The 14,279-nt window shown below is 42.3% G+C and overlaps 1 protein-coding gene across 2 annotated transcripts in view; it reads right to left on the bottom strand.

The window, feature by feature from the left end:
- The window catches only part of LOC122552249 (ethanolamine-phosphate phospho-lyase-like), a 37,772-nt gene that overhangs the window by 9,905 nt on the left and 13,588 nt on the right, over nt 1-14,279 (bottom strand). Inside the window, exons 3-8 of one of the 2 annotated variants that reach the window (XM_043694936.1) lie at nt 10,318-10,477; nt 8,770-8,844; nt 7,929-8,022; nt 7,214-7,330; nt 4,582-4,664; nt 74-299 (exon numbers count right to left, since the gene is read on the bottom strand). In XM_043694936.1, coding sequence (XP_043550871.1) covers nt 74-299; nt 4,582-4,664; nt 7,214-7,330; nt 7,929-8,022; nt 8,770-8,844; nt 10,318-10,477 — 755 coding nt within the window. The remainder of the gene's footprint in view (nt 1-73; nt 300-4,581; nt 4,665-7,213; nt 7,331-7,928; nt 8,023-8,769; nt 8,845-10,317; nt 10,478-14,279) is intronic. The other variant, XM_043694942.1, reaches the window with a different exon arrangement.

Below are 14,279 nucleotides of genomic sequence, written 5' to 3'. Positions count from 1 at the left end.
GTTCAATAATGGCTAGCTTTTACACTTAGAATTCTCTAAAATCTTTAGAGAGCTAGAATCTTCAATAACTTACTGTGTTAAAATATTCAAGACCAGATGCTCCAAATGCTTCTGCAATTTCCTTGGTTGTAACCACACAGGACATGGGATGACCATTTCCAATGGGTTTGCCCATGGTGACAATGTCTGGAACAAAGTCCTCTCCTTGCAATTGGAAAGCCCAGAAATGTTTCCCGACTCTGCCAAAGCCTACTTGGACTTCATCGGCTATGAACACTCCTCCCACATTATGCACATATCTAAAAACAAAATCAGGAATCCAGTTCCACAAGAGGTAACAAGCAGTACAACATATTCTTTATGAAATCAGGTTTGCATTAAAATGTCTCTTCCACCCCAGTTGCAGACTGGTGGGTTTCTTCAGATGTTCAGTTCTTAAAAACATTTTGCCTGTGAACTGTCATTTACCATTGAACCCATGTTCTGGCTGTTGCAAGGACTTTAACCTGCAAGTCACAAGTTGATGGAGTGAATGTAAACATTTTTGAAGAGTGGTAATGTCTGTTTAACTGTTGTGACCTGAAGATTTTTTTCTAAGTGCCATACTCTCTAAAGTTTATATATAAAAATAAGCTTCAACTGTCAGAGAGGGTTATAAATAACTTATTAAACATTGCGTTGATTGACATGCACAGGCTGTGTCTGCTGACACCACAGAAAGGCTCTCATTGTGCATGTGTACCTGCCTTTTGTGAAATGCTTTGTTAGTGAAAAACTGGCAGCAAGCAAATATGTCTACGAAATATTGGCTTGGAATGATGTGACTGCACACAGGCAGGGGTGCTCCATAGGGAGAATCTGAACCAAAATTTGTTTTCTTTGGTAAGGGATTAACCACTTGAGATTTAAAAGCTTTGAATGAAATTTATGAATGCAAAGTTTGGCTTGTTACCAAATGTGTGGAGGGAGAAGAGCTTTATTCGATTGTCCAAATGTTTTAAAAAAAAAATCTCTCCACATGGCTCATACTATTGGAGAATACTAGGAGTGTAGTTATAGAAATGGTCTAAAATGTACAATGGGCCATGAGGGATTGTTGGAAGGCATAACAACTTCTAAAGTCTGAGAGAACCAAGGTGACCTTACAGCCCCGCCCAGCTTTCACCTGTTCCAGTGGTCAGCCGTGCTCTGAACCCTGACAGTGCAGATGGAGGCCTTTTGGCCCATCATCAGAGGCACTGCATTTACAGCACAGCCCAGCTTTTCTCCCTTCAAACCCCAGAATGTCTGAAGAGAAGAGGGATCGGGGATTAACGATTATGGAAGAGCCTTGATGGCTGGAGTTATGAGTAAGTAGGGGTTGGGTGGGGTTTGGTAGGAGAGTGCATTCGGGATCAGATGCCTGAAGGAGTGAGGGTTGGCGTGATGGAGGCTGTGGGTGATCTGAGGTTGGGGCCAGGGCCCAAGTCCCAAGGGAAACTTGACTAGCCAGTGGTTAAACAAAAATAACGGAAAGCTCATTACAATATTTAAATTGGCAACTTATATCCTCAATGCAAGTTGGCTGCTTGGCCGCTTGTCTAGGTTCCAAAATAAGAGGTTTGGGCTAAACTTCAAATTTATAAAATATTTTAGCCTCCCACTCCACTCAAGAACTGCTGTTTGTACTAATCAATATTCCATCCATGGTACCAAATGTTCTTGACAAATAGAAATCTCTTGCTACGACAGTGCTTTGACAATAATGCAATGCCATCCAGCAATAAAGGCAGTTTGTATTCTATGCCTGTAATCACACTGAGAAACCAAATGCGAGTAAACAACTTGCCTTAATGAACAAAATAAAGAAACAACACATCATGTGTTTGCCTGAAATCTGTCTTTATCCTTCAGCACTCCCTTGATAAATAACTGGAAAACATTTTGGAAGAGTTTGGCATTTAATGTGGATATAAAGTAGAATTGCAAAATTAAGTTAGAAACACAAATGACACAGGTAAAATAGATGTTATTATTCTGCATTATAAATTGAAATGTGGAAGTAAAAAGGTTATGGCTTGGAATTTCACGGTGTTGGAAAATTCACAAGTTGGACTTGATTCCAGTCCAATCCCAGCAGACCCAATGTTTGCTGGCATGTGATTAGGTGCAGATACTGAGCCTGGCGCTTGTGCTCCACACCCAGCCAACTCCTTAGTCCTCCACAAGTTTTGAGAAATTGTGAACAGTAGTCTGGATTCAAGAATCTTTGTAAAATGTAAAATCGAAAGGTTTTACCAATACCCTCCATATCTCATGATGGATTCCTGGCTGACAGCCTAGAATCATAGTATAACTCAGTGGGGTTTTGTTTTGACATGTGAAGAGAACGGTTGACTATGCTTCATTGATGTCTTTTAATGTTTAGAAGTGGATCCTTCTGTGAGCTTGTTTGTCACTGTCTCAAGATTTATGGTTAAGAGATATGAAATGTTTGAAGACTCTCAATTGATATTTTAATGTTCTGTCAGATGGACACTTTTATGAGATTGTGCAAAGAACAGTTAATTTTCAAAAGGAAGGTTTTACTTTCGCTGAGCAGTTCCATCTATGCCATTGTTAGTGATGGGCTCATTAGTTCTCTACATAGTGTTCACTAGGTGATTTTTAAAACTTTGTTTATGGGATCTGGACATTGCTAGCTGAGCCAGTCTTTATGGTCTTTCTCTAACTGCCCTGGAGGAAGTGCTGGTGAGCTGACGTCTTGAATCTCTTCAATCCTTGGGTACAGGGGCACTCACAGTTCTGTAAGGAAGGGAACTGGCAGGATTTTGAGCCAGCAATAGTGAGGGAGGAACATTATACTCCTAAGTCAGGATGGCGTGTGGCTCGCAGGAGATCTTATCGGTGTGGTGTTCCCATTCTTTCTGCTACCCTTATCCTTCTAGATGGTAAAGATGTGGATTTGGAAGATGCTGTCGGAGGAGTCTTGGGGAGTAACTGCAGTGAATCCAGTAGATGCTACACTGCCACTTTGCGTCACTGGTGAGAATAGTGAATGGTGAACATGGTGATTGGGGGGGCCAGTGAAGTGGACTGCTTTGTCCTGTATGGTGTCAACCTTCTTGATATATTTGGAGTTGCATTCCATCACACTCCTGTCTTGTGCTTGTAGATGGTGAAAAGCATTAAAAATGACAGGACCTGAGTTATTCTGAGTTACTAACCACAGAATTCCTGGCGTCTGAGGTGCTTTTGTAGTTACTGTATTTATTTGGTAAGTCTAGTTCAGTTTCTGGTCAATGGTAACTCCCGAGGATGTTGATAATGGGGGCATTCAGCAATGTAATGACACCAAGGGGATTGTCTCTTGTTGAAGGTTGTCATACTCGCCTAATGCAAATGTTACTTTTCAGCCTAAGCCTGGACATTTTCCAGGTCTTGCTGCATTTGGACATGGACTGCTTAAGTATCTGGAGAGTCACGAATGCTACTGAACATGGTGCGATCACAGGTGACCATCCCTATTTCTTATCCGATGATGCCGAGAGAATGTCATTGTTGCAGCAAAAGGTGGTGGGGCCGAGGACTCTACACTGAGGAACCCTTGCCGAGATGTGCTGGGGCTAAGATGGTTGACCTCTAACAATCAATCATCTTCCCTTATGCTAGGTATGATTCCAACCAGAAGAGAGGTTCCCCGGTTCCTATTAACTCCAGTTTTGCTAGGGCTTGATGAAATGCTCAGTCAAATACACCGTTTGATGCCAAGGCCAGTGACTCTCACCTCACCTATGAGTGCTGTGCATTGGCATGAGGGACATAAGGAACCATGGATTGTGGCGGGTTGGCATAAGAGGTGAAGGGATCAGGGCAACAAAACCTAAAATGTCACAACATAACTGCGGAAATCTCAAAGAAATCAGACAGGAAGCTTAACCAGCCTGTTTTGGCACTCGTCTGCCCTTATGGCTTTGTTTTTGGGGGTGTGAGTCCTACTGTAACCTGTTCCCTTCAGGGAGGGCCTGTCTGCTTTGTGGACAGAATGAGACAGGAAATTCCCTGACTGAAGGTAGCTGCCCCAGTAGTGACAATTTGAGTCTGTGATCAATATGCTGATATGGTAGGAACATAGATATACTGTACAACAAATTCCTTAATTTCGCCATAATATCAGAGAGAGGCACAGCAGAAGCTAAGACATTCCTGGGAGAAATGGAAGAAAAGGGGGAAAAAAAACAGAGAGGCACCTGGGTTCCTCTTGAGGCTTTCTTAGCAGTTGGATCAGAAGAGTCTGTGACAGAGGCCAGAGAGCTGGTTATATACCCAGGTGATGCAATAATATGTACAATCGGGAATCAAATCATGGTAAGGAAGAAAACAAAGACAGATGTTCCCCAGGATAAGTTAATTAAGCAACATATAATATTAAACAAATTTCAAATGGTCAAGCCCAAAACATAAAGTGGAGGTCAGATCAGTGCAGTTTAAAACCCCCAATCAATTTTGTTCTCTGGAAATTTTTACAAAAACTTTTAACGATAAATTAAAAGCTACATTGGATCTTTCTTCCTTAAAGAGAAACACAAATGGAGTACATACTCTGCCACTTTCTGGAAGTAGCCAGCTGGTGGGATTATTTGACCTCCGCAACTCTGCATGGATTCAGCAATAAACGCAGCCATCTATTCAAAAGAAGATGTCATCAATAATACACACCTCCAGCTTGCACTGTGCCAAAAAGAACTAGATAGTCAGTGGTTGGACTGAACCCCAGGAGACAGAACAGTTCATCATTTCACAGTCACTAAAACAAAAGAAACAAAGACAATTGAAATCACTGTATACCCTCAGCATACTTTGCCTGCCAGAGTATTCTATTGCGAATTCAAGGTTGCATGTGCCATTTGTAAAATTAAGTCATAAAAATGTTTTCATATGTAGGGCTGAAATCCCACTGCTTCCTGCTGTTTTTAGTCCAGTGGCTGATGAGTCAAAGATGTACAGCAGCACGGGAACGGACCCTGTGGTCCAACTTGTCCATGCCGACCAGATATCCGAAATTAACCTTGTCCCAATTGCCAGCATTTGGTCCATATCTCTCCAAACCCTTCCTAATCATACACCCATCCAGATGCATAGCTGTGCCAGCCTCTAACACTTCCTCTGACAGCTCATTCCACATATGTCACATATGTGGCCAGATAGAATGATTTAGGCACAGCTTCAATAAAATTGTTAACTGGTTTGCTTTCTTTCCACCTCTGATTTGTTTTGCACAGGTTTCTATGAAGGCCTGTAAGCAAGAATGCAAATATTTAGGAGGAAACATCAAAGGCACAATCTGCAAATTGCTTCAATCAAAGTTCCTTGAAAAACAAGTAATCCATTTTAGTATATTTTACTTGCTCACTTGCCTAAGTCAGAAAGAAAAGACAAGTTTCCTGTTGTAATTTGTAACTACACCAGATATTAGGTTAAAAGTTAAGAGCCCTCCTTGAAATATACAGTTCCATAGCAGATGATCCTTCTGGAAATAAACCACGTCTCTGGCCTTGGTGAAGTAGTTAGAGGGTAACTGAGAAGCTGTGCTTCAGATATATTACTGCACACCAGAGGTGCCACTTACACACATGGCACTAGCCTTTACTCTCTCTGCGACTGACCAACATCATGGCTACCTGCAAAAATATCCAACAGAAGGGGAAAAAAAGAAAAGAAAACTATCCATTAGTAAAGAAAAGAATAAGGTCATGACCTACCTAATCTTTTGGACTTAGGACAAGTGATTTGGCAAGAAACACTGCACTCTGAATTTCCATATTTTGCATACAAGCATGGAGGAAGTGGAACCATTAATATCAGAATGGATCAATTTGGTACATTGCAACCTGCAACAAGTCACTTGCCCTGCCGATGGTTCACTATAATTACAATACAATCACTGGGGCAGGATATGGGCTGAGAATTTCCTCCAGAGCAGCTCCTACTCAAGCATCATAGCTTTGCCAGCTGTTGGACGATGTTCTCATTGTCAGTCTGGCGAAGTTGTGATGGTGTGGGAGGGAGAGGCAGCAGCTCTGAGATAATCCCCAGTCAGTAAAATTCATCAGCATCACTTTGTGACACAAGGAGTGAAATGTTATCATGTGAGCAACAATTTTTTAATAAGCACATCACTAAGCAGCCTAAATGTAATAACGCAAGCATCCAAGTTTGAGCTTGCCATTACTACACTGTGAAGAAATATGGTTGTGTTATGATGAAACTGGGATGGCAACTTTACATCTTTAACATCAGGAGTGTGAGAATGAATTTGCACAGGGATTGCTGTTTCTCAGGGCTTCATACATATATTTACAATGGACAATGAAAGAACCCTCTATAGCAGCAGCACTCTTGTGCCCTACCTCCACATCCCTCAATGTGTTTACCCACTCAAACTCAAAAACATCTCAGTCATTTATTTTCCTTCTATTTCCATACTTTTATTTTGGAGCTGCCGAAGTAACTTTAAAACTTTGTGTGAAATCTGAGTTTCCTGCTGGATTCAGACTGTACAAACCCATTTCATATTGTACCCTTCCAGCTGAGAGAATAAGGTGATTCGTATCCCATCAGTCTGTGCTGCTTCTGCTCCCAGCTTTCAGAGGTAAAAGAGCCAGATTTTAATGGAAAGCTTGAGGTGTCACCATAAATACTGCAAGCTGCCATCTCTGTTACATTACAGCACAAATGTACAACGCTCATACAACTTTATTGTACTTTCCTGCCAAAACAACATTTATCAAAGACTTGCGATTCTGGAAATAAAAATCCAGTTTTTCACCAATTAGAAACTTGTAGACTTATGTCACAACATCTTTGCCAGATAAGTATCAGGTTCCACACAAAAAAAAATGTAAGTACAAGCCAAATTACTTTTGCAAAAACCGTACTTCAAGGAAGTATAGCTAATGATAAAAAGTCATAACCACATAATTAACACAATATTTGTGTGTGTGACCATAGCTATAGTCAGGTGCAGCACATTGCTGATCTTTTGGTAGTACTGATATTTAAAATGTAGTGTAAAAGAATGGTGATCCTGCTTCAGGTCAGACAGCTATAGAGAAAAAGAAACACACTTTTAATCTAAATTACTCCTCGGTGATTTTGCAATCTGATATAAAGTCGTGGGTGGATAATATTAATCCAGCATTGCACAACCAGTTTTGTTCAATATTCCACAAACCTTGCGGCCTCTCTTTTGTGCATTTTGAATCAACGAGTTTACTTCATCTGCATAGGCTGAGGCTGGATCAGGATGGTTTTCTCTGTACTTTCCTCTGTAGGTATCTGGGGAAGGTGCCTAAAAGCAGAAAAGTAAAAAAATACCATTTGATTCATAAACTCACATTTACCAAAGGAGCAACAATACAAAAGATTTCAGGAATTCTTAACCCTAGGCTATCCAAACTAGATTGCACTCAATTTCTTAGATTTTGAGTGTGCTGGATCCCCAATTCCAGTGACTCAATAGAACAAAGTACAGAAAGCTTCCTCTAAATTAGGACTAAAATTTTCACACAGTCATGCTAATCTATGCTGAAAACTCAATATCTATTTTCACCCCTTCAGTACTCTCTGGATGATGGTACTTGCTGGTTGGCACAGATATGTGGATAATAGTAACTGCCATCCAGTGCACTCGAGTGGCCATTGTTTATAAATGAGCTTACAGAGCTTCACAAACAAGTCTGTTTCTGTGAACACTTGCATTTCTTCACAATTCAGTGGGATGCAAATTAACACCAAGAAGCTTTACTGATTTCTTCCTCTGCCTTGTCTGGGCATGCCACTCTTACGAGTGGTAGATGAGAGATCCTATCTGCTGGATTTGGCTCAGTCCTCACTATAAACGGTTTTTGCTTTAAGACATCAGGAAGCTTATTGTTATCAATACTCACAACATGCACAAAGTCCTTCTGCCCTCCAGCAGGGAGCTCTTGAAATTTATAGGGGCTGATATCTATCAAAGACGTTACATGTCCATGATAAGCACTGTATGGAAAGTGAAAGAAATCCAGGATCAATGCAAAACATGGAATTTGGAGTGTCAGCAATGCACCTGCAACACTAAATTCTTTGTCCTTCTTAACTCAACATTTTCAGTAAATGGAAACTTTCAGCAAAGAGCCCACAGCACCCACACCTCCATGCTCAATGACGATAGTTCGTGCCAGACTGTTTTCCATAAATTACATAAAGAGAGAAAAGTGGATAATTCTGAAACCATTGGCTGTGACCAATACAAGTCTCTAATGTGAAAACACATCACAGCTCTGAATTTTCTGAACTCTGTGCCCTTTACTCGAAGAACACTAAGGTGGAACTCCATTCCTTTTCCAGCAGTTGGGATAAGAGATTTGCTTTATTCTGTAAATAGAAGAAACAGAAAACTGCTTCTTTTTCTCTCAATACAATAATAAACAAGGGTCAATTCTAAGGCACACGAGAGTGCTTTTGAACCCATATCCACGAGGTGAAAGGCATGTGTAGGTTGGATGCATTAGTCAGGGGTAAATGTAGAGCAATAGAGTAGGGGAAATGCGTCTGGGCGGGTTACTCTTTGAAGGGTCGGTGTGGACTTGCAGGCCAAAGGGCCTGTTTCCACACTGTAGGGATTCTATGATCTATGATCTAAGAACTCACTCTTCTTTTCATAGGTTACTTGAAATTGGCTAAATTCTTGTCTCACTATCGACCAAGTTTCAATCAGTTTTTTCCTTACAAACGTCTACTACTTACTGGTCAAGGGTAACGATGTCATAGTGACCTGTATACTGACGAGCCAATCGAAGAGCAAGATCATTAGCTTCGGATCTATTAAAAGAAAATACAACATCAGAAGAATAGATTTAACACATGAAGGTGCATGTATTAGCAAGTTCACAATCAGTGCAAGCTCTGAGTCCAGCACACTCCAAATATCATTCAAATTATAGCCATACATGGGAGAGAGAAGTAACAACAAAAGCTAGAGGTTAAGGATTAGTGGTGCAGACCTCTCTTTATTCCCACTCGCACACGGCAAGACTTTGCAATGATTACTTGTCTCCCATATTTATACAATCAGTTCTCAGCTGGTTCTCCCTGAATTAACATGTAACCATCAGCTGCAGCCTAGTTTAGTCTCAGGCATTCCCCTAGACTCCTCTGGATGAAAACAGTAAAAGGTGATATCTTTCATAGTTCACACAGCTTTGACTGGACGCCCTCATCCAGATGTTGACAAGTAATTTTATTTGTAAGAGGGAGAAAAACCTTAAGCTTGACAGAACAAAAACACCTTAGCCTAAACTGCAGGGTATGTCTTTCACAATAGGGTATACAGTGTGATGACATTAGTTAGCTCAGTTGGCTGGACAGCTGGTTTGTGATGCAGAGTGATGCCAACAGCTTGGATTCATTTCCTGCACCAGCTCAGGATTTCCCTTCCCCACTCACTGCAGTCACTCAGGCTAAACCATCACCAGTTCTCTCTCTCATGAGAAACCAGTCAGGTAAGACTATGGTGTTCTACCTTTATACTGTGTGAATGCTGGGTCAAATTAAGGAATACAGTTAGCTACAGTGGAAATTGGATTCAATGAGCTGGACATAATTCTCATCATCAATTTGTCTTTTCATCTTCAGCATAAGCACAGACAGACATGGCAGAATTCAGTTACTTTTATTCACAATTGTCTCATGTCAATGTAGATGTACAACCACAGATGAAAAGTGGGAGAGGACACATCAATGGCAAGGGTCAAATAATTCATGTGGAGATTTCAAATAACCTTCCCAACCATCCGCTGGCTCCCTTTCCAGCCCCGTCTCCTCTCTTCCATTCTACTGACGAACCCTTCTTTCCAGCTACCATGCAGATTCATCCCTCATGACCAACCAAGTCATACCCACTACTGGAGTCTACCTATCGTACTCTCTCCACCCCACCTCTACACTCTCTCTCTCCCTTTCTCTGTAGCTCCCCCTAGCCCCACATCTAGTCCAGAAATACCCAAAACATTGACTTCGCCACCTCCTGATGTTCTCTGGCTTGCTGTGTTCTTTCAGCCTCCTGCTTGTCTAAATAATTTATGTACATCCTTAAGGGAGCTTGGACCATTGGTTGCACCAATACCTGCAAAGTAATTTTTAAGACTATTCTGAAATCAACATTTTCACCTTGCTGGGTTCCCAACATCACAACTTGACCTCAAATGCCTTCAAAAAATGTGTACGTGTACAATCCCCGATCGCAAATTGCTCTCAAAAGCATGCAAATAATATCTAATATTGGCCAGACTTTACCCTGAGTTGACAAAGTAGCAAACTGCAAGTCGTTGGGGAAGAGTGGCAGTGAGCTGTTTAGCGTACTGGACGAGATTATCATGCAGGAATCGAGAGTTTGTGTTTAGCAGTTCCATCTGCTTGACAGCAGCTTGCACCACGTCCGGGTGACAATGTCCCACTAACAAAAAAAAAATGAATAAAGGATATTTCAATAGAAAAGAAAACTTGATCATAACAAAGGGTGAACTATCCCTTTGCACAAAATGGAACACTTGATCTTGCTCATGATCAGCCACTCACAATTGAAATCACGACAGTCCTGTAGTTGGTATGGAGTCCTCAGCATATATTTAATTACATTGCAATCTAGACATTCCTCCATTTTTTGCATCCTTTAAGATTTTGCTTTCAATAAAGCAAGAATACTTGCCTAGTTAACAAACTCCCTCAACTTGATATTAATGTCAAAAAAATGCACCGAATGACATCTGGACTGTCGCTTTTCATACTAGCCATTTCCGATAAAGACAAAGCAGTTTGTTACAAGATGCAAGATCACAGTTTTCACAAACTGTGGAGTTTGCACATTCTCCCCGTGTCTGCGTGGGTTTCCTCCGGGTGCTCCAGTTCCCTCCCACAGTCCAAAGATGTGCAGGTCAGGTGAACTGACCATGCTAAATTGCCCATAGTGTCAGGTGCATTAGTCAGGGGGAAATGGGTCTGGGTGGGTTACTCTTCAGAGGGTCGGTGTGGACTGGTTGGGCCGAAGGGCCTGTTTCCACACTGTAGGGAATCTAATCTAATCTAAAAAAACTAGAATCAGACATGAGACAGCCAAGCACTTTGCATTCACAATTCATTACTGAGTTGCAGCTTAATCGTTTGCCCTTAACTCTGAGCTTGATGCAAATGTAAAGTACAAAGCTAAAAAATGATTTACCTGCCATCAGTCAGCTCCTTTGCATTTTCAAATAAAGATTTAGATATTAAGTTATGGACTGGAAAAGTCAGATAGATAAAGTTAGCCTAGATGAGGAACGCATAGAATATTTTTGGGATAGTTCATAGAAAAGCATGTTTTGAAGTTGATCAGAGAATCAGCTATAGCTGACCTGATATTGTGAAATGGCACAGGATTACACAGGAACAAGGATAGGTCATTTCGGACTTCAAACCTGTTCTGCCATTCAATGAGATCATGGCTGATCTGTGGCCTAACTCCACATAACTTCCTCCGGCCCATATCCCTTAATACATTTGCTTAACAAAAATATATCAAACTCATATTTAAAAATTAAATACTAATCTAGCATCAGGTGGTGTTTTGGAAGGGATTTCAACTTAATGATTAATTGATTGATGAATTAATGATCTCATAGTGATGACACAACCAGGTAGCAATGACCATATTGTAATTGAGTTTTACATTCAATTTGAGGGACAGGGGAGTTTCCCATTTTAAGGGAGTGCAATTATGAGGACAGGGAAACAGGAGTTCGCTAAAGTGAGATGTCAAATTAGGTTAAAGGATAGGTTAACAGGGATACAGTGACAGGTGTTTAAAAGGATATTTCAAAATACAGAGAACAGACACATTCCAATGGGTAAGAAAAATTTCAAGGGACATCATCCACAGTTGACTAGAAATGGCAAAGACAGTGTTAAGCTTAAAGAAAAAGCAAATGATTGTGCAAACATAAGCAGAAGGTCAGAAGATTGGACAGAATATTAAAAAAACTAAAAACTAATAAAACAAAGAGAATTAATAAGGAGATGATCAAAATCTATGAAGTCCTGAGTGATCTTTGACAGAGTGGATGTGGAGAGGATGCTTTCACTTATAGGAGAATTGAGAACTAGGGGTCATTGTTTCAAAATCAAGAGTTATCCATTTAACGTAGAATCGCTGTTTTGGGCATAAGCCCTTCATTAGGAATGAGGCTTCTGGGCCCTGGGGTGAAGGTAGCTGCAAATGCAATATGTAGATGAAAGTGGGGAAAAGGCAATAGTACAGATGGGGAAGGCGATAGACAGGTCAAGAGGGCGGTGCTGAGTTGGAGGCTTGGGATTGGGATAATGTTGGGGGAGGGAAAATGCAGAAGCTGTTGAAATCCACATTTATCCTGTGTGGTTGCAGGTTCCCAAGGCGGAATATAAGGTGTTCTACCTCCAGGCGTTGGGTGGTAACAGTATGGCAGTGGAGGAGGCCCAGGACCTGCATGTCCTTGATGGAGTGGGAGGGGGATTGGAGTGTTCAGCCATGGGGTGGTGATGGAGAGGTCCAGGAAAGGGAGGGAGGTGTCCAAGATGGTGTAGGTGAATTTGAGGTCGAGGTGGAAGGTGTTGGTAAAGTTGATGAACTGTTCAACCATCTCGTGGGAGCATGAGGTGGCACCGATACAGTCATTGATGTAGTGGAGCAACAGGTGGGGGGTGGTGTCTGTGTTCCACATACCCGACAAAGAAGCAGGCATGGCTGGGTCCCGTGCGGGTGCCCATGGCTACCCCTTTCGTTTGGAGAAAGTGAGAGGATTGGAAGCAGAGGTTGTTGAGGGGGAGGCCCAGTTCAGCCAGGCTGATGAGGCTGTTGGTGGAAGGGTACTGGTTGGGATGTCGTGAGAGGAAGAAACAGAGGGCTTGGAGACCTTCGTCATGGCGGATAGATTTGTACAGGGACTGGAGGTTCATGGTGAAGATGAGGCATTGGGGGCCAGGGAAACGAAAATCTTGGAGGAGGTGAAGGGCATGGGTGGTGTCATGAACATAGGTGGTGAGTTCCTGGACTAAGGTGGACAGGACGGTGTCGAGGTAGGAAGACATGAGTTCAGTGGGACAGGTGCAGGCTGAGACAACGGGTCGAGTGGGGCAGTCAGGTTTGTGAATCTTCAGTAGGAGGTAGAATTGGGCAGTGCAGGGTTCACAGACAATGAGGTTGGAGGCTGTGGGTGGGAGATCCCAGAGGTGATGAGGTTGTGGATGGTCTGGGAGATGATGGTTTGGTACCGTACCCATTGCACCCAGTGTGGTCTCCTCTACATTGGGAAGATAGGACACCTTCTTGTGGATCATTTCAGAGAACATCTTTGGGACCCCTGCACCCACCAACCTCACCGCCCTGTGGCTGAACACTTCAACTACCCCTCCCACTCCATCGAGGACATGCAGGTCCTGGGCCTCCTCCACCGTCAAATCGTTATCACCCGATGCCTGGTGGAAGAACGCTTCATATTCTGTCTTCGGACCCAGCAACCATACAGGATAAATGTGGATTTCAACAGCTTCCTCATTCCCTCCCCCCCCACCACATTATTCCAGTCCCAAGCCTCCAACTCGGCACTGCCCTCTGGACCGGTCCATCACTCCCCCCTCACCTTCATCCACCTATCGCTTTTCCATCTACCTTCCCCCCAACCCTACCTCCCTCCCATTTATCTCTCAGCAACGGCCCACAAGTCTCATTCCCGAAACGGTGATTCTCCTGCCCCTCAGATGCTGCCTGACCTGCTGTGCTTTTCCAGCATCACCCTCTCAACTCTGATCTCCAGCATCTGTAGTCTTCACTTTCTCCTAGTTGTCCATTTAACACCAAGATTAAGCAAAACTTTTTCTCTCAGAGGGTTGGAAAATTTTGGAACTCTTTTCCAGAAAAGATGGTGAAAGCAGAGTCTTTGAATATTTTTAAGGCAAAGGTAAATAGATTCTTACTGAGAAAGGGGCTGAAAGGTTATGGGGGCAGGCAGGATGAGGATTTGTGATTGCAATTGAATCAGCAATGATCATATTGAATGGTGGATCAGGCTGAAGGAGCAGAATGGTCTAATCATAGAGTCATAGAGATGTACAGCATGGAAACAGACCCTTCGGTCCAACGTGTCCATGCCGACCAGAAATCTTAAATTAATCTCGTCCCATTTGCCATCACTTGGCCTATATCCCTCCAAACCCTCCTATTCACATACCCATCCAGATGCCTTTTAAAT

Source organism: Chiloscyllium plagiosum, chromosome 1 (genome assembly GCF_004010195.1).
Source record: "Chiloscyllium plagiosum isolate BGI_BamShark_2017 chromosome 1, ASM401019v2, whole genome shotgun sequence".
Taxonomy (NCBI): Eukaryota; Metazoa; Chordata; class Chondrichthyes; order Orectolobiformes; family Hemiscylliidae; genus Chiloscyllium; species Chiloscyllium plagiosum.
Note: the sequence above shows the minus strand (reverse complement) of the source record. Positions and strands in the feature narration are given on the sequence as shown.